General features: G+C 34.7%; 1 protein-coding gene across 5 annotated transcripts in view; it reads right to left on the minus strand.

Annotated features, from left to right (window-relative positions):
- Positions 1 to 20,218, minus strand: part of NFXL1 (nuclear transcription factor, X-box binding like 1) — a 76,569-nt gene that overhangs the window by 34,656 nt on the left and 21,695 nt on the right. For all 5 annotated transcript variants that reach the window (XM_003933646.4, XM_003933645.4, XM_074396092.1 and 2 more), the window contains exons 12-18: positions 18,918 to 19,008; positions 14,158 to 14,278; positions 13,771 to 13,930; positions 12,623 to 12,714; positions 6,433 to 6,454; positions 5,854 to 5,994; positions 2,441 to 2,607 (exon numbers count right to left, since the gene is read on the minus strand). In XM_003933646.4, coding sequence (XP_003933695.3) covers positions 2,441 to 2,607; positions 5,854 to 5,994; positions 6,433 to 6,454; positions 12,623 to 12,714; positions 13,771 to 13,930; positions 14,158 to 14,278; positions 18,918 to 19,008 — 794 coding nt within the window. The remainder of the gene's footprint in view (positions 1 to 2,440; positions 2,608 to 5,853; positions 5,995 to 6,432; positions 6,455 to 12,622; positions 12,715 to 13,770; positions 13,931 to 14,157; positions 14,279 to 18,917; positions 19,009 to 20,218) is intronic.

Genomic DNA, 20,218 nt, shown 5'->3' on the forward strand with positions numbered 1-20,218 from the left:
GTATACCTTAACTTAAAAATGCTTTATTACTAAAAACTGCCAATGCTCAATCTGAGCCTTCAGTCAGTCTTAATGTTTTTCCAGGTGGAGCATCATGCTTAGATGTTTATGGCTGCTGACCAATCAGGGTGGTGGTTGCTGAAGACTGAGGTGGCTGTGGCAATTTTAAAAAATAAGATAACAATAGAGTTTGCTGCATCAATTGACTCTTCCTTTCAGAAAGATTTCTCTGCAGCATGCGAGGCTGTGTTTCACAGTATTCTACCCACAGTAGTACTTCTTTCTAAATTCCTCTTAAATCTTTCTGCTGCTTTAACTAAGTTTGGGTAATATTCTATATCCTAATCCTTTGTTGTCATTTCAACAATGTTCATGGCATCTTCACCAGGAGTACAACCCATTTCAAGAAGCCACTTTCTCTGTTCATCCATTGGAAGCAACTTCTCATCCATTAAAGTTTTATTAGCAGCAATTCAGTCCCATCTATAGGCTCCTTTTAAATTATAGTCCTTTTGCTATTTCCACCACTCTACAGTTACTTTCTGCACTGAAGTCTTGAATCCCTCAAAGTAATCTATGAGGGCTGGAATTAACTTCTTCCAAACTCCTGTTCCTGTTGATATGAACGTTCTTAATGGCATCTAGAATGGTGACTCCTTTCCAGAACATTTGCAGTTTACTTTACCCAGATCCATCAGAGAAATCACTACCTACATCTGGCAGCTACAGCCTTACAAAACGTATTTCTTAAAAAATGAGACTTGAAAGTTAAATTACTCCTTGAACCATGGCTGAGGAATGGATGTTGTGTTAGCAGTCATGAACAAAACATTCATCTTCTTGTATATCTCCATTATAGCTCTTGGGTAAACAGGTATATTGTCAATGAGCAGTAATATTTTAAAAGGAATCTTTCTGATCAGAAGGTTTCAACAGCGGGCTTAAAATATTCAGTAAGTCGTGCTGTAAACAGATATACTGTCATCTAGGCTTTGTTGTTCCATTTACAGAGCAGAAGTAGACCAGATTTAGCATAATTTTCAGAGTAGTAAATGAGTACTGGCTTCAATTTAAAGTCACCAGCTGCATTAGGCCCTATCAAGAGAGTTGCCCTGTCTTTTGACACTTTAAAGCCAGGCATTGACTTCTCTCTAGCTATGAAAGTCCTAGACAGCATTTTCTTACAATAGAAGGCTGTTTTGTCTACGTTGGAAATCTGTTGTTTAGTGTAGCCACTTTCATCAATGATCTTATCTAAACCTTCTTGGATAACTTGCTGCTTCACCTTGAACTTCTACGTTATAGAGATGGCTTCTTCCTTAAACCTTATAAACCAACCTATGCTGCCTTCAAATGTTTCTTCTGCAGCTTCCTCACCTCTCTCAGTCTTCACAGAATTGAAGAGAGTTAGGAGCATCTCTAAATGTTGTGGCTACTTTGACCTTCTATCCAGACCACTAAAACTTTTTCCATATCAGCAATAAGGCTGCTTTGCTTTCTTATTCTTTGTTCACTGGAATGAACTTTAATTTCCTTTAAGAAATTTTCCTTTGCATTCACAACTGTTTGGTGCAAGAGATCTAACTTTTAGCCTAGTTCAGCTTTAGACATGCCTCACTAAGCTTAATCATTTCTAGCTTTTGATTTAAAGTCAGCCACATGTTCCTTTCACTTGAACACTTAGAGACCATTGTAAGGTTATTAATTGGCCTAATTTCAATACCGCTATTCCTTGGAATAAGGTGGCCCAAGGAGAAAGAGAGAGATAGGGGAACTGCTAGTGATGCAGTTCAATCACACACAACATCTATCAATGATTCACTGTCTCACAGAAGTGCAGTTCATGGAGCCCCAAAATAATTACAGTGGTAACATCAGAGATCACTGAACACAGGTCATCATCACAGATATAATAATAATAATAAAGCTTGAAATATTGTGAGAATTACTAAAATGTGACAGAGACACAAAGTAATCACATGCTGTTGGAAAAATAGCATCAAGACTTGCTCAGTGCCGGTTGCCAAATAACTCCAATTTGTAAAAAACTCAGTATCTGCCAAGTACAATAAAGCGAAGTCCAATAAAACAAGGTGTGGCTGTATGTACAAGTCAAATTTTGATTGAACAAAATTCTAATTTGACATAGTCAAACTATCAGTTACAGCAGTATTTCTCTAATTTTTTTCAAAAGCAATGATAACTTTTCATAACTAAATCTTATACAGAATCTCAAAATGGAAAAAAAGCACAATTTCCCTGTTTGAAATCAGGCTGAAGTATCCAGAAAGTGGAGTATTCTACATGTCTTCCTTCCAGGTCTCTATTGGAAAATCTAGGCATCTAGAGTTTAAGCAAAGTAGACTATAAAGGGTTCTTATTATAAAAAGATACCAATTCAACTAAATGTAATAAGACTTTTTTTTTTCAGTCCACTTACCTACATTCCACATACAGGCTTGTGATCTTACAGTGACATTTTATTCTAAGCATCTGAACACAAGGTGGACATTCTCCAGGATGACATGGCAAAACACATGGATGAAGACAACCTAGTGGCCGTGACCTAGAGCACCCTTCTTCACAATGAAGGCATTCTGCGCCAGCCTGAAAAATAGCAGGAAATAAATCACCTAAGTACAAGGTAAGCCTAATATTTCCATACGTTAGAGTCATAAAATGTATATATCCCATTAAAATAAAGGACTTCCGCAGCTCTTAGAAACATAGTTAATCAAATGGTACATACTCTTATTTATCTTAAAAATACTCACACTAAAGAATAGCAAGATTGTCAATATGACTATTGTTCATATAGATTTTTGCTTACAAACCTCATTAAGTCAAATTGTCTCATTTTTAAATGAACCTTAAAATGAACCTGACCATATAAAGTATCTCACTAAAAATGTAAATTACTTCCTAAAGAATCAGAGGTAGAAAAGAAGATATAGAGTAAAAATGTTTATCCATTTCTATACAATAATTATCATTTAACTAAATAAATCAATACATTGTTAACACATAAATAAAAATTCTAAAGCACCGTCAACAGTCGGAAGATAATGATCTCATCTTGCAAGAGAAACACATATAGAACGAAAAAAGAATGACCAGTAGTTTATAGTTTAATGAATATCAATGAATTAAAGCTAAATTACATTTTACAAATAAATGTACCTCAATGTAACTTAAGGCACCTCCCTTTTCTCTAGTGATTTAATAATGTTAACTAGCATTAGAATCTACTAAAAAAGGTTAAAAATACTTGTTTCAGGATACGGTTTGTTTTTTCAGGTCATACTTGAGGTAAAATAAGAGAGCTATAGACATGGATATTAAATGTTAAAGGTCAAACATTTTTACTATAATTCCAAAGAGAAGCCATGATTACAATAGTTACTATGATAAAAGTCTAAGCTATTTTTTTGACATATAAGATTAAAAAGAGAAATAGTGTTTCAAATTATAAAAATATTAATTTATAAATAATTATTTTTAAGAGGCATATTCATTTATTCCACAAATACTTCTTTTCAATACAATACTAATGTCCCAGGCACTGTTCTTGGCATGGGGAAGACATGAGATAGGCCCCTGGAACTTACATTTATTATGAATATAATATCTTGGTAACTAATCTGAAGAAAGATAAAGCAGGATAAGAAAGAGTGGTGATAGCAAAAAGAATGAAGCCTGCCTGATAAAGATCACATGTGAATAGAAACTGAGTTAAATGAGGGAGAGAACCATCAGAATAGAGAGTTCCAACGAAAAGAACAAGTACAAAGGCTCTAAGAAAATACAAATGTGAAATGTTCAAGAAACAGGAAGCACAGAAGCAGAAGTGAGTAAGCAAGGGAGTGATGAGTAGTTAGACGAAAGTTGGGAAAGACAGTGAGGAGTGAGATCATTATTGAACCTTTATAGGCCACTGAAAAGGATTTAAATTTTGGTCTAAGAGTGACTGAAAACTATCAAAGGATGTGAAGCAGGAAGATGATACCTGATTTACATTTTTTAAAAGACTAATCTGGCTGATGCAGTAAAACAAAGTGAGAGTAGAAAGGCTGGTTAGGAAACTAGTGCAGAAATCTAAGTCAAAGGTGATGGTGGCTTACATGAGGATATTAGTTCTACAGGTTAGGAGAAACTGTCAGAGTCAAGATGTATTTTGAAGACAAACCTAGGAGGATTTTCTGTGAAAAAAAGGACAAGAAAGACAAGAAAGAAATCAAGCATGATTCCTATGTCTTTGATCTGCCCAAGTGGGTAAAAACGGTAAAATGACTTTCTGAAATGGGAAAGACTGAGCGAGTATTAGGCAATGAGTAACAAAATATGCAAAGAGAACCAAGGTTAACACAAAGAGTCTATTCCATTTGCTCTTCCTGACTACGTGGTACACCTACAATAATCTTCTATTTAAACAACATGAGTAGAAGAGCACATTGGGCTGGGAGTTAAAGGATCAGGCATAATACTTTCTGATCTACTACTCTCCTATTGCATAATCATGGACAAGTCACAGAGCTTCAGCTTCCCTATCTGCAAAATGAAAATTATACTTAGAATATGAGTTCCTTCCAGCTATGGGGTAAACAAATCCCCGTTATCTTCCTGGATTACTTCCAATATCAAGTTCTATCTTCTAGGAAAGACTATCTTAGTTAAGAAATACAGAAAGTCTGTCTGTCAAATATCATATGTAGTTCTCATTTAAAAAGAAAAACCAAAGCCTTAACCCAGGAAGCAATTTTGGGATAATCCACCATAAATCTCTAATAGTCACATCAGCTTTGAAAATAAGCTTTTTCTGACTCACTTCATATTCTGGAAACCTGGGAGAGGAAAGCCATAGAACAGCTACACCCTAACTAGTTAAAATTATTTTGTATCATTATTTGTTTAGTCTGATTTTACAATTCTAGTATCATTTTCTTTTTATCAAGAGTACATTTTAGAGGGTAAACACATGGATTGGTAAATCATAAGCAATACATTTACACATATGTTTGCACATAAACAAGAATACCATGGGCATTTATGTTGTCATGTATTATAAATTGAAGACAAAAAATAACCTAATGATGCAACTAAAATTTTCGATAGCACAAGTCATATTAATAATTTAAATAGTTGTAAATTTAATGTTAATAATAAAGTGACACTTAAATTTTCTGGCCTATTTCTCATTTAGACACTAGTATGACAACTCCCTATAGAATGGAAGTCTAGAAAAAAATTATTTTAAAAATAAACTTTAACATCAGCTACATTTGTTTTTCCCTGTAAGATGGCAATTTTTAGAGATCTTTGAATAGCTAAGTTTTCATATGCTTGTAAAATGCTTTAATTATACACATAGATACGCTATTCATCTTTGATGCCATTTATTTTAGTTTCCAACAAAAGACTGGGAATTTACTTTAATTTATTAAAATTATGAGTATCAATCATCCTGTGTGTCAGGTTTAACTTAGAGTAAAAGTTCTAGACTAAACTCAGATATAAATAATGAGAAATGGAAGTGATACTCCTACCTACTATTTAAGAAGATATATAACCTACGTATTTTTATCATAAAACTATATCCTATATATTAACACAGGTATGGTATGTAAAGAGTTCCACATTAAAAGGCAATTATTATAAATTGGAATAAAGATACAGAACTACATACCCCAAGCTGTTTAAGGCAGCTGTCTTAGGAAAGGCAAGGAAGGAGAAGGGATAAGGGCAAAAATAGAGGAAGGAAGCTAAAGCAAAACAGAAAAATATTTATGGAGTAATTGTTGAAAAAATGTTTCAAGAATACTATGGGCAGATATGCATTCAGTCTAAGAACATTACCTTGTTTTTTCCAGTTGAGCCATCAATTTCGGTTACTTTGTGGCATTCTTTCATACATGTGTGATTCTGACAATCTAAGATTCTTCCACAAACTCTTTTACAAGAGTAGGGACCTACAGCATGGCATGGTAGTGGACTCACCTTAAAAGATAAAGCAAATCAGCAAATCACACATCAAGCGAAACTTTCTGGACATATTACATGTTTCCAAAATTACTCTGCTATCATTTGAGAACAAGTTTCACAAAGGCCTACTAAGTTTGCATGAATAATAATACTGATGATCAAAACAAAGTAACCTATCAAAATATTCCAAAGTAATGAATGCCAAGAAGCAAAACATTCTCCTCCTAAAAAGAAAATTCAATATAATTCTGTAGTAAATACATATACACAGTCTAATTCTCAAATAGAGGCATTGTATATTTTTTAAATTAGCAAATTATTGTACTCTTTATAACGGTAAAATAACAATACTTTGACTTTATTATTTCTGACAACTCTAATATAGAAAAGTTACACTAGTATATAAGAGTATACATTATAAGCTTTACTTAAAATTTTGCACCTGTAACTCACCTCATGTTTCCCAAGACATTCCCTGAAAGGAAAAAATAAAATAAAATGAAAACATTACAAATTATACAAAAATAATACCTAAAGAGGGTAACTCTAAGAATAGTAAAAAAAAAAAAGACACAATAAGCAATTACAGTAAAGTTACAGGATACAAAGTTAATATACAAAGGTCAATTGATTTCCTGCATAGTAGCAATGAACTGTTAGAATCTTAAATTAAAATCATTAGCACAACAAATGAAATACTTGGGTATGAATTTAACAAAATATATGCAAGATCTCTATGAGAAAACTACAAAATACTTATGAAAGAAATCAAAGATTTAAATAAATGAAGAGATATTTCATGTTCACAGATATTAAGGCTAAAAATTATTAAGATGTGGTTTCTTCCCAATTTGATCCAGATTCAACATAATTCCAATCAAAATCCCAGCAAGTTATTTTGTATATGTCAACAAACTGATTCTAAAGTCTATATGGAAAGATAACAGACCCAGAACAGGTAACACAATACTGAAGAAACCAAAGTCGAAAGACTGATGCCACCCAACTTCAAGAGTTACTATAAAGCTATAGTGATCAAGACAGTATGGTACTGATAAAAGAACAGGCAAATGGAAGAAAACAGCCCAGAAATGGAACCACACAAATCACAGTCAACTGATCTTTGACAAAAGAGCAAAGCCAATTGAATGAAGAAAGGATATGCTTTTCAATAAATAGTTGATGCTGGAACAAATGGACATCCACTTGCAAAAAAACCTAGACAGATCCTACGCCTTTCACAAAAGTTAGCTCAAAATGAATCACAGATCTAACTGTAAAATGCAAAACTATAAAACACAGACAATCTGGGTACTCTGAGTTTAAGACAACTTTTTAGATATAACATCAAAAGCACAATCCATGAAATAAAAATGAATGATAGATGTCATTAAACTAAAAATTACTGCTCTGCAAAGAACATTTAGAGAATGAAAAGCCACAAAGGCTGGGTGTAGTGGCTCATGCCTATCTATAATTCCAACACTTTAGGAGGCTGAGACAAGAGGATCATGTGAGCACAGGAATTTCAAGACCAGCCTGGGCAATATAATGAATCCCTACAAAATATAAAAATTTTTAAAATTAGCTGGACACAATGGTGCAAGCCTGAAGTTCCAGCTACCAAGAGGTTGGAGGTAGGGCTGAGGTTGGAGGATCATTTGAGCCCAGAAGGTTGAGGCTGCAGTGAGCTATGATGAAGCCACTGCATTCCTACTCCAAAGGAGGAAAAGCCTGGGCAACAGAGCTAAGATCCTGACTCAAAAACAACAACAACAAAAGATAAACCACAACTGGCAAAAAATACTTGAAAAACACACAGCTGGTGAATGACTTGTCTCCAAAATATACTCAATAAGAAAACAAATAATGCAACATAAAAATGGGCAAAAAGAAACAGGAAGTTAAACACTGCATATTCTCACTCACGTAGAAGCTGAAAAGTTGATCTCGTAGAAATAAAAAGCATAATAGTTACAGGGTGGAAAAGGTAGAGGGAAGGGGAGATAAGAGAGATTTGTTAAAGAACAAAATTACAGCTAGATAGGAAGAACAAGTTCTGGTGTTGTATAGTTATCCTACAGTGCTATAAAACTATTGTTATCTATTGTCAACTATAGTTTCTACTATTAACTATCGATAACAATAGTTACCTATAACAATAGATATCTACAGATATCTATAACTATAGTTACAGACAATTATAGTTAACAATGATACATATTTTCAAATAACTAGAAAAGAGGATGCTGAATGTTCCCAAAACAAATAATAAATGCCTGATATGATGGATATGCTAATTGCCCTGATCTGATTACTATATATCACATTGTATATACTGAAACAGCATTATGTTTCCTATAAATATGTACAATTATTATGTATCAATTAAAAATAGAATGTCTAAAATCCAAAACACTGACAATATCATATGTTGGTGAGAATGTAGAGAAACAAAAATTCTCATTCATTGTCATGAGAATGCAAAATGATTCAGATACTTTGGTAGACAGTTTGACAGCTTCTTACAAAGCTAAACAAAGTCTTACCATGTGATCCAGCAATTGCACTCCTAAGTATTCACCCAAATTGGGTGAAAACTAATGCCTACACAAAAATCTGCATATAAATGTTTATAGCAGCTTTATTCTTAATTGCCAAACTTGGAAGCAACCAAAATGTCCTTGTATGGCAAATAGATAAACAAACTATGGTACCTTTATACAATGTATTATTATTCAATGATAAAAGGAAATGAACTATCAATCCATGAGAAGACACAGAAGAACCATAAAACCATATTGCTAAGTGAAGAAGCCAGTCTGAAAATGCTGCACACCGTAAAATTCCAACTATACAACATTCTGGAAAAGGCAAAACTACAGAGACAGTAAAAAAATATGTGGTTGCTAGGAGTTTGAGATGGGGAGGGGAGAAGAAGTTTGAACAGGTGTAGCACAGGGCATTTTTAGGGCAGTGAAACTATTCTGTATGAAATCATAACAGTAAGTACATGACACTATGCATTTGTCAAAACCCACAGAAACATACAACACAGAAAGTAAACTCTAATGTAATCTACGGACTTTAGCTAATAATAATATACCAATATTGGTTCCTCAACAGTAAAAAATGTATCACTAATGAAAGTTGGTAATAGAGAAAACTATGTGTGGTATGGGGACACGCATAGGAACTCTGTATACTTTCTGTGCAATTTTCTCTGTAAACCTGAACATTTTATTAAAAAATAAAGTCTATTTAAGAAAATAAACATTATTTCCCTTTCCAGGGATTGGTTTAAAAATGGTCTAATGAAATGTGAAAAGAGTTATCCTGTGGAGCTTCGGAGAAGTTTCCTTATCCTTAAAAGAAAAAAAGAAAAGGTGATGATGATGACAGACAGAAGGCATACACATTGCAGTTTCTCCCTTTGGAAATTTTCATGTCTGGATTGGGAAGTTAACAGAAAGGCAAACAGCCTGAGGTCAGAGATGACACACTAAGGAAAACAAAATGGAAAGACAAGTTGAGCTTTTGATGATGTATAATTGAATGAACCAAATTAACCAACTATAGAGCTATTCTATTTCCAGTCTAATTTGGTGAGACATAAATGTTACTGTGCTTTTTATTTAGGTTTTCATTTAGGTTTTACAGTTTCTACTGTACAAATCTTACATTCCTTTTATTGAATTTCTTAAACAACATGTTCTTTTCAGGCTATATAAGTAGAATTGTTTTCTTAATTTCATTTACAGATTGTTTGCTTCCAGTGTACAGAAATACCACTGGCTTTGTACACTGATGTTTCTTGCAAAAGTAATGAACTCATTAAGTAACTGTAACAGTATTTTTGAGGACTCCTTAAAACTTTTGACACACAAGATCTTATCACCTGATAAATCTTCCACAATGACGTATTATGTGAACTGTGGGTTTTTCACAGATGCCCTTTATCAGGTTGAAGAAATTATCTTTTCTTCCACACTTGAGTGTTTTTATCAAGAAAGTGTGTCAGATTCTGTCAAATGCTGTGCTACATCTATCAGTTGCCCTTTACTGCTAAGAATTATACCAACTGGATGAGCACAGTGGCTTATGCCTATAATTCTAGCACTTTGGAAGGCCAAGCCAGGAGGATTGCTGGAGGCCAGGTATTTGAGATCAGCTTGGGCAAAACCTCATTTCTATAAAAATTTTTAAAAACATTAGCCAGATATGATGGCACATACTTTTAGCCCAGTTACTCAGTAGGCTGAGGCAGGAGAATCCCTTGAGCCCAGGAGTTTGAAGCTGCAGTGAGAGCTAGAATTACATCACTGTACTCCAGCCTGGGCAAGAGTAAAACCCAGGAATTACTTTGATTGGTTTTCTTATGTTGAATCAACCCTATATTTCTGGGATAAACCCATTTGGTCACAGTGTTTAATCTTTTTACATGGTACTGGATTCAATTTGTTATTATTCTGTGAAGAATTTTTGCATCTATATTCACATGTGATATTGGTCTGTAGTTTTCTTGTAATATCTTTCTCTGGTTTTAGTATCAGGGAAATAGCAGGTCTGTTGAATAAGGTGGGAAGTGATCCTCCTTAATTGAAAGGATTGATGTAAATTCTTCTTTATATTTTTGGTAGAATTCACAAGTGAAGTCATCTGGTCCTGGGTTTTTCTTTGTGATAAATTTTAAATTACTAATTCAATCTCTTTAGTAGATCTTTGTTTCAATCTCTTCAGATTTTCTGTTTCTTCTTGAGTCAATTTCGGTAGTTTGCTGCTAAGCATTTGTCCATGCAATCAGTAACCAACAGAGTTGTAGTGGCTATACTAACATCAGACAAAATGGACTTTAAGTTAAACAAAAATTGTTGCTACATACAAAGGACATTTTACAATGATAAGGACCTCTGAAAATTCTCTCCTTACTGACATTGTTGTAACTATCATGAACCTTGTTATTTTATAAACAAACTGAGAAGGTATACAACTTATTAACAGGAGAAGTTAGTGAGAAGCACAACCCTAAACTCAAGAGCTTTTACTCTAAGAGACAATCTGTTTTAGTACACACACCCCTTCCAGCAACACATTCCATTAAAATGAGAAAGAAAGACCATTACAATCTAATATCATTTTTCAAATCTCTAGTAAACATGACTTAGCAATTCCAGGCAGTTTTTCTACTGTCAGATAATATTTTATCCAAAGTAAGATTTCAAGCAAATTAACTGAATTAAATAACCTTAATATAAAACAGACTAAGTAAGGGCCAGACACAGTGGCTCATGCCTGTAATTTCAGCAATACGGGTGGATCACTTAAGGCCAGGAGTTTGAGACCAGCCTGGGCAACATGGAGAAACCCCATCTTTACTAAAACTATGAAAATTAGCCGGGTGTGGTGGTGCATACCTATAGTCTCAGCTACTCGGGAGGCTGAGGCAGGAGAATAGCTTGAACCCGGAAGAAGGCTGCAGTGAGCCAACACTGCACCACTGCACTCTAGCCTGAGTAACAGAGGGACTTCATCTCAAAAAAAAAAAAAAAAAAAAAAAAAAGTAGACTACAGAATTCAAAGGTAATTAAGTACTGTATAACTGGACAATAGTTTAGTGCCTATAAATTATGATATCAATGTCTCTTCTATTTCTCTCAGAGGAAAAATCTTAGGCCACTAATAATTCTAACATAGTAAGAGATACTAGCAATAACTTGGTTCCTCATGATTATAACTTAAGTCCTCAGTAAAACAGTTAGTCTCATATAACTGAATACCTACATGAAAAACCTCTGTGCTAACTTTACAACCCTCATTCGTTAAATCTACACACTAAAACTTCCCTATTTGTGCATATATCTCCAAACAACACTTTGCTTCCCAACTTGACTATGTGACCAATATACAAAAATATACATGCTATTTCAACTGGGAGGAATGTTGTGGAAATGAAAGCTTTTGGAAGTAAAAAACAAACAAAACCAAAAATCCTCTTTTTAAAAGATCAATACACAAGAAATACCAATGTTTAATTTGGCACCTTAGCTGTAGACAACAGCCCCTTTTCTAATTTTATGTTGCTTCTAAGCATTCTGTGCCTCTTTCTTCCCTATACTCCGTAACTTCTGCTGGAAGTATAAAAAAAATTCCAGGATTCCCTATTACTACAGGTTCGGCTCCCTACAGCTCAGTTCCAGTTATTCACCAGCCCATCTGGGAGACTACTTCCTTTCATTTCCAAGGCTTCCTTTAAATATTCGTCAAGTTTGCCTTATCTAAAACCTGGCTTTCTTCTGTCTTCAGGGAGCTTACACTCTAGTATGGGAGTCATCAGGAAAACAAATGATGTTTCCTGAATTTGTTTTTATAACTGCATGTATAAGTTGCTATGGAAAGCTAAGAAGGGCATCAAGCTCTAAACGGGCGTAAAGACTCAAAAAAAGATACCTATAGAAGGTTTATAGGCAAGTATAACAAATATGTTTGGAAAAGAATGAAGCTTAAGACAGAGAGACTAGTTTACAGGGTAGGCTTGAAATAATAATGAACTGAACTAAGAAAAAAGGGAGACTGACTTCAGATATCCTTCAACCTATGTCAAAAGTTGTTTTTTTTTTTTTTAAATTGAAATTCTAATACTTACACAGGAATAGGAACTTGACATGGAGGACATGGTAATGCAGTCTGAATAAATGCTGGCTCAGAAGGCTGTTCCCAAGGGCCTGTAGGCTGGTGCTACAAATAAAATACACAATAATATTAAGTCAGAAAAATTAAATCATATGGCCATTTTAAGAATCTAAGAAAATAGTTCCATGTATCCTCTGCTCAAGCAGGTTGAAATTTTTTCAAATTGTGCTTGCTGAAATATTTCAATTCATCTGTATTAAATGAGATTATTCCCCTCCACACACATTTGATATTAATAACTGAGACAGAATCCAGTTTATACATGGTAGAACAAAGGCAGTGCAGCCTCCTTCACCTCCAATAAGAAAATGAGAAAAAGATGTAAACTCCAACATCTACCAATTGAATATAATCTCTATTATTTTACTCACAGTTGCTCCTCAGCACCTAAAAAAATGCTTGATACTTAGTAAGGGCTCAATAAATATTCATGAGGCCGGGCACAGATGCCTCATGCCTATAATTCCAGCACTCTGGGAGGCAGAGGCAGGCAGATCATTTGAGGTCAGGAATTCAAGACCAGCCTGAACAACATGATGAAACCCCATCTCTACTAAAAATACAAAAATTAGCCAGCCATGGTAGTGGACACCTGTAATCCCAGCTATTCAGGAGGCTGAGGCATGAGAATCACTTGAACCTGGGAGGTGGAGGTTGCAGTGACCAAGACCACATCACTGCACTCCAGCCTGGGCAACAGAGTGAGACTCCACTTCAAAAAATAAATAAATATTCATGAATATTTATTTTAAATACTATTAAATAAAATATTAAAAAGTGAACAAATCTTTAAGATAAGGTTATAGAAGGTATCTATAACCCTAAACACAATATATGAAGGAGGACTGCCAAATTCATCTATATCATAATCACAATGTAACTATCACACTGTATTTGCAAACACTGTTTATTGGTTTCTCTCCTTTTCTATACTGAGATTTGCCTAAAACAAAAAAAATCAAGTCTTGATTACCTTGCACCCTACTCCATGCACAGTGCTTCCCAGTAAGTGCTTGGTCATTGCTTGTTGAAAGACTAAGCAAAAGCAAGAAGTACAATCCATAGCGATGCACTATTTCTTTAATAGCATTATTCCCTTACCCTGCCAGTTTGCTTTATTAATGCTTGATCATGACATGGAGCAGGACACAAGTGACCACATTTCTCCAAAACTTTTTGGCAAGGTTGATGACATGGTGGACAAGAGCCAAAGTGACAGCGATGTTTCTCTTGACTTATATGATGACAAGTTGGTGGTCGACTAAATCATAAAGTACAATTTTCAAAAATTACTTTTGATTATTGAACAATTTCATCTAAAGGACAATTATCTATTTACATTATCTTCTGATTCCATATCGAACAAGTATACTGTGAATATTAATATTTTAAAACACTAAAGCAAAATTAAATTAAAATATTAAAAGTCGATATGAATTTAAATTTGTACAACAACAGATGGAAGCTTGTGCAAAGCTTCAAACTCACCTGCATTGCTCCTTGCACTTGGGTGGTCTTGTGGTCCTTTCTCGGCCACAAGGCACTGTTACCTTCGTATTGCCACAATTACACTTCACATCTACGGTCTCTGGACAGGGATAGCAACTGCCTGAAAAAAAAAGTCTGACAATCAAAAAGTTTCCTTAACTACCCAAATGCCTATCAATACATAGAGTTAGTATATTCACACAAGGAGAAGCTCTATAGCAAAAAATGAAGTAAACTACAACAACATGAATGAATCTTACCACAAAACACTGAGCCAGGCACAAAGAGTACATAGTACACGATTCCATTTATATAAAGTGAACAAGAAAAACTAATCTCTATAGCTCAAAATCAGAGTGATGGTTATGAAGGATGCAAGAAGGGTGTTGAAAATTCTGGTAATGTTCTCTTTAATGATGTAAGTTTTGGTTACTGGCTATGTTCAGTTTGTAAAAATTCAACAAGCTGTGTACTTTTGATCTGTAACATTTTTCTCTCTTTTATGGGGGAGGGGGGTGGCGGGACAGGGAACAGGGTCTCACCCTGTTGCTCAAGCTGAGTGCTGTGGCATGACCATGGCTCACTGTGCAGCTTCAACTTTCTGGGCTCAAGCAGTTCTCGCACCTCAGCCTCCCAAGTAGCTGGGACTTACAGACACGCACCACCATGCCCAGCTAATTTTTGATTATTTGTAGAGGTGGGCAGCGGGGGGGGAGGGGGGAGGCGGGTCTCACTAAGTTTCCCAGGCTGGAACTCTTGGACTCAAGCAATCTTCCCACCTCAGCCTCCCAAATGCTGGGATGACAACTGTGAGCCACTGCAACTGACCCCTGATTCATAATACTTATCTATCTGTACACTGGTATCTCAATAAAGTTTTAAACACTTCTCTGAAATTTGCTAAAACTTCTGTTCTAAATAACAAACTTAACATATTACTCATTCAAAACTAAAATAAGCAAAAATGGATTTAAGTCTTTGGAAAATCTAACATTAACAATAATATCGTTGGCCTGTTTTCAAAGATCTATCCAAGTACACAATTTTTAGACAAAATCTCAATAACTTTTCTTTCATTACCTGATTTTGGTTAGTAGCAAGTATAGTCAATTTTCCATTATTTATACTTTGTGAAAGATTAAGAACTAAGCCACTATTTTAGGCTATAATCCCAAACATATCTCTTTGAAACATAAAAAAAGAGTATTTTGGTTTCAGCTTTCTACACCGTTTTGTTATGTATTGGCAGAAATATAAAAAAAACAGAATCAAAGAAATCTTTAAAGCAAGCTATAAAGTTCTCTCCAAGAGGTTCTGTCATCATCTTAAGGGATTCCTTCCTACTCTAGTTTTCCCAGTAAGAAACTCTATCAGAAATGAAATAATGAGGGAATAAGAGTTTTCAATAAAGAAATGAATATCTTATAGAGACTACTGCCTAGGTGTCAGAACCAAGCAAAACGTGGACCGGGAGTTAACCTGATCAAAAAAGATTAATGATGGGCAATACCCTGGCTTACATGCCTCTAGAAGTTCAAAATAGTTCCCTAAAACAAATACAAATTAAGAATTATAATTCAATAATGAGCATAGAAAAAGAGAAAATTAGAGGTAAAAGCATCGTAGGGTAAAACATAACATTTATTATACAAAACACCAAATGTGTTTTGACAAATATATTATTGATGTTAATACAAGTTATCCTGACCCACATGATCACGTTTTATTTTGATTTTACCTAAAGAATGACATGCTGTATTTTTAAAGTTAATAGTGATATTTAAGTCTGTTCTCATTCACCACATTATATCAATTTCTACACTTAACAACAATTTTTTGTTCATCTTCAGAAGAGGAACTTATCAAATATAACCTTTTTGCTATTCTAAACTACAGTATCACTTTTTCAAAAATTAAATCTTGAAAATAGGGATAATTTCTCTAAACAGTCTCGCTACTGACCAACAGAATTTGTTATAGATATCTATACAGCATTAACAGATTTTAATTATGACTTTCAAAATTAAAAAGCAGTATACAGGCCAGGCACAGTGGCTCATACCTGTAATCCCAGCACTTTGGGAGGCGAAGGCAGGCAGATCAAGAGGTCAAGAGATAGATCCTGACCAACATGGTAAAACCCCAGCTCTATTAAAAACACAAAAATTAGCTGGGTGTGCTGGTGCACGCCTGTAGTCCCAGCTACTTGGGAGGCTGAGGCAGAAAAATTGCTTCAACCTGGGAGGCAGAGGTTTCAGTAAGCTGAGATTGCACCCCAGCATTCCAACATGGCAACAAAGCAAGACTCTGTCTCAAAAAAAAAAAAAAGCAGTATCAGAGACTATAACTATACTGATCAATACCATTTAATAGGCAAAATAGGCATGATTCAGATAGTTCTAAAACTATAAACACATCCTGAACTTAAAAAAACTATAAATCAAATTATCATATATCCACAACACAAACATACAGTATCTTCCCTCTATAAATTACTGTATAATTCTGATTATGAAGGAGTCTAGAATGATGGAAAAATGGTATGAAATTATGATTCTACATTCTTACATAACTGTAGATGAAACAAATATTGAGAGTTGCACAATAGTATCTTCCACACACTTTCCAAAAGGGAAAATTTTGTTCTAATAAGCTTTTTTAAGGATTAATAAGAATCTTAAAAAAAAAAAAAAAAAAAAAAAAAACTCTACCAAAAAATATCAAACCTTAATCTGATCAAACCTCTAGATCCAATTAACAGGTTACAGAAAATACAGATGACAGAGGAACATGCTGAATAACACCACAGAGAGGCACTCTGCAAAACCCAGACTCTGAGAAACTAAATAAAGCAACCTAGTTTCTTCAACAAATTAAGTCACAAGGGGGAAAAAGGAGATAGAGGATGGAAATTATAAATTAAAAGACTTCAGAGACATAACCAATTTGTCAATTTTATTAGGTTTTTGAGTCTAAACTGAAGTAAAAAATGAAATTACTTATAAGACAACAAGAAATTTGAACACCAGGTATTTCCTGATAGGAAGAAATATGTTAGTTATGTTTAGGTTAAGAATCCATCTTTTAGAGACGAATACTGAAATATTTATGGGCTTTGCTTCACAATGAGAGGGAAATGCTTCCAAAACTTCTCCACTAAGTATGATATTTGTTCTCACCTTTTGGCAGATAATCAGGTTAAGGATATGTCTATTTCCAATTAAACTGTTATATATAGATGTTGAATTTTATCAACCATTTTATAGACATTTACCAAGATGGTCTTATTTCCCCTTTGATCTTGTACTGTGGCAAATTACATAATACTAGATTTAGTACTGTCAAACCAGTTATACCACAGAGATGTAATTTGCAAAAATCTGCAAAAACTCAATGGGTCAGTGATGTAATGACTATAAAAGAAAATAAAATCTTTCTAGTGTTGGTGAGAACATAGATGAAAAACTATTTCTAAACTTCAGTGACAAATCAAAGAAAAGCTACAAAAAATGTCTATAGGCTAAATAGAATCTGATACTTTTCCTAATGTGGAAGGAATCTAGCATAATGGAAATATCATTAAGATTGGGTTCACATCCTGACTCTGCAACTAGTTCTACTGACCTTGGGCCAATAATCTCCTGGCCTGTTCCACATAAAAAATAATAGTAGTTCCATACGTGCTGCAAGATTTCTGAAAGGACTGAGAGGTCAACTAAGGAACAGTTCAGTAGTTTGTTCGAGGTATTAAACTACCAAGTGGCAGAGTCTAGCCTTAAACCTAGGATTTCTTACTCTAAGTCCATGATCTTTCCAATACTCTACACCATATCTCAGTAGATTCCATTTCATATAAACATAATCCAAATAAGTGAAGTTAACTCTGTTTTTAATGTCTAGCAATAACTTAGAACATAATTCTCAAAGTGTAGTCCAGGAACCCTAATGGTTCTTGAGACCTTTTCAGGAGGTCTGCAAGGTCTCACATGCATAGAGTTTTCCAGAAGCTAGTGACAAGTGATATCACAGCAGATTGAATGCAGAAGCATATATGTGAATCCAGCTATTTTCTGTTAAGCTAGACATTAAAGACATTCGTAAAAATGTAAAATTTTCTACTTTTCTCAGAAAATAGTTATTTTTCATAAAAATATATTACTTGTGTTAAGATATAATGAGTTTATTGCTTTTTTTTTAAATATTACATTTTAATTTCAAATACAATCAATGTCAATGAATAAAATTGACACTAACAAAAGCCCTTTGAGGACCAAAAGAATGTAACGGGGTCATGAGATTAAAATCTTTAAAAATCGCCAGCTTAGGATATATCTAATTTTTTAGATAGATTTAACTCCATCTGCAAGATTTAACTCCATGTAAGTATATAAAATTCAGAATAAAACTCAAAACTCTATGAACACCTTAATTTAAAAAACTGTGTGGGGAAGGTTAGAAAGTGGAAAACAAAATGTTGTTATAGAAAGGACAATACTTTTATATACAGAAATCCTGGGATCAAATGTACTAGACGTTTCACTTAGTTAGTCACTGAATCCTCTTAAGCGTCAACCTCTTTGCCCATAAAATAGGGACACTGGCAAACTATCTTACCTCCTTCTCAAGGTTAAGAGGGTCAAGTGGAATAAAGAACGACTATAAAACACTATGTCGATACATTATATTGAATACTGAAAATAAAAATAAAAAAAAAACCACGTCAATACAAACATAAAATCATAACTATTGTTAAAGTTTACCTCTGTGACAGACAGATGGACACTTATGGTTTCTACATCCTAAAGTCCGTCCACAGTTTTGATCACAAGGTGGACAGTTTCCAGGGCAACACTGAAGAGAAAGCAATATATAAAGAACAGGTAATTCAAAAACCCATGAATAATAGGCATGTCATGACTAGTCACAGAACTTATGGAAAGCAAAAGATACACTTTTCACAAAAACAATGGAAGTATTCAAGAGTATCAGCATTCTTCTGGTAAATAAACATACTTCGCTAAGAACTTACAATGACCTAATTTAACAAATCAAGCTAAATTTTCTTAATTATTAACAACTCAATTATTCTGACTCAGACATTTCCATCAGATAATTTCATTCCTTTATCTATGCAGAGACTAACAACATTAACCAAAGGAATGTCAATTCAGGAAAACAATTAGTCTGGCTATTTAAAAAAAATTTTTTTTTTTTTTGAGACAGATTCTCACTCTGTTGCCAGGCACCAGGCTGGAGTGCAGTGGCACAATCTCGGCTCACTGCAACCTCCACCTCCTGGGTTCAAGCAATTCTCCTGCCTCAGCTTCCCAAGTAGCTGGGACTACAGGCGCGCGCCACCATGCCCAGCTAATTTTTGTATTTTTAGTAGAGACGGTGTTTCACCATGTTGGCCAGGATGGTCTCGATCTCTTGACCTCGTGATCCGCCTGCCTCGGCCTCCCAAAGTAAAATTTAATTAAAACCAATTCAATGTATAGATTTACTTGGCAGTTATGTATTTTCTTTCTTTTTTTTTTTTTTCTTGAGACAGGATCTGGCTCTGTTGCCCAGGTTATAGTGCAATGGTACAATTTTGACTGACTGCAACCTCCACCTCCCAGGCTCAAGCCATCCTCCCACCTCAGCCTCCTGAGTACCTAATGCTACATGTGTTCCCCACCACAGCCAAGTAGTTTTGGTATTTTTGGTAGAGATGGAGTTTTGCCATGTTGCCTAGGCTGGTCTCAAACTCCTGAGCTCAAGCGATCTGCCTGCCTTGGCCTCCCAAAGTACTGTAATTAAAGGCAAGAGCCACTGCTTCTGGCCTCATTTGGCAGTTATTTTCAAACCACAGAATCTGAGACTAAAGAAGGGAAGCAGAGATAGGCTACTTGCATCCAGCTTTCTTTGTCACTTCCCTGATTTCACAGACACTTCCCCGTCTGTGAAAAATACAGCTATCTATGACCTGTCTAATTTTTCAATCATGGACATCAGGCAACTACTGTAAGTCTATACTTCCATCTTAACTCTTTCCTTGACTTGTTACATACCTAACTTT

This window comes from Saimiri boliviensis, chromosome 3 (assembly GCF_048565385.1).
Source record: "Saimiri boliviensis isolate mSaiBol1 chromosome 3, mSaiBol1.pri, whole genome shotgun sequence".
Lineage (NCBI taxonomy): Eukaryota > Metazoa > Chordata > Mammalia > Primates > Cebidae > Saimiri > Saimiri boliviensis.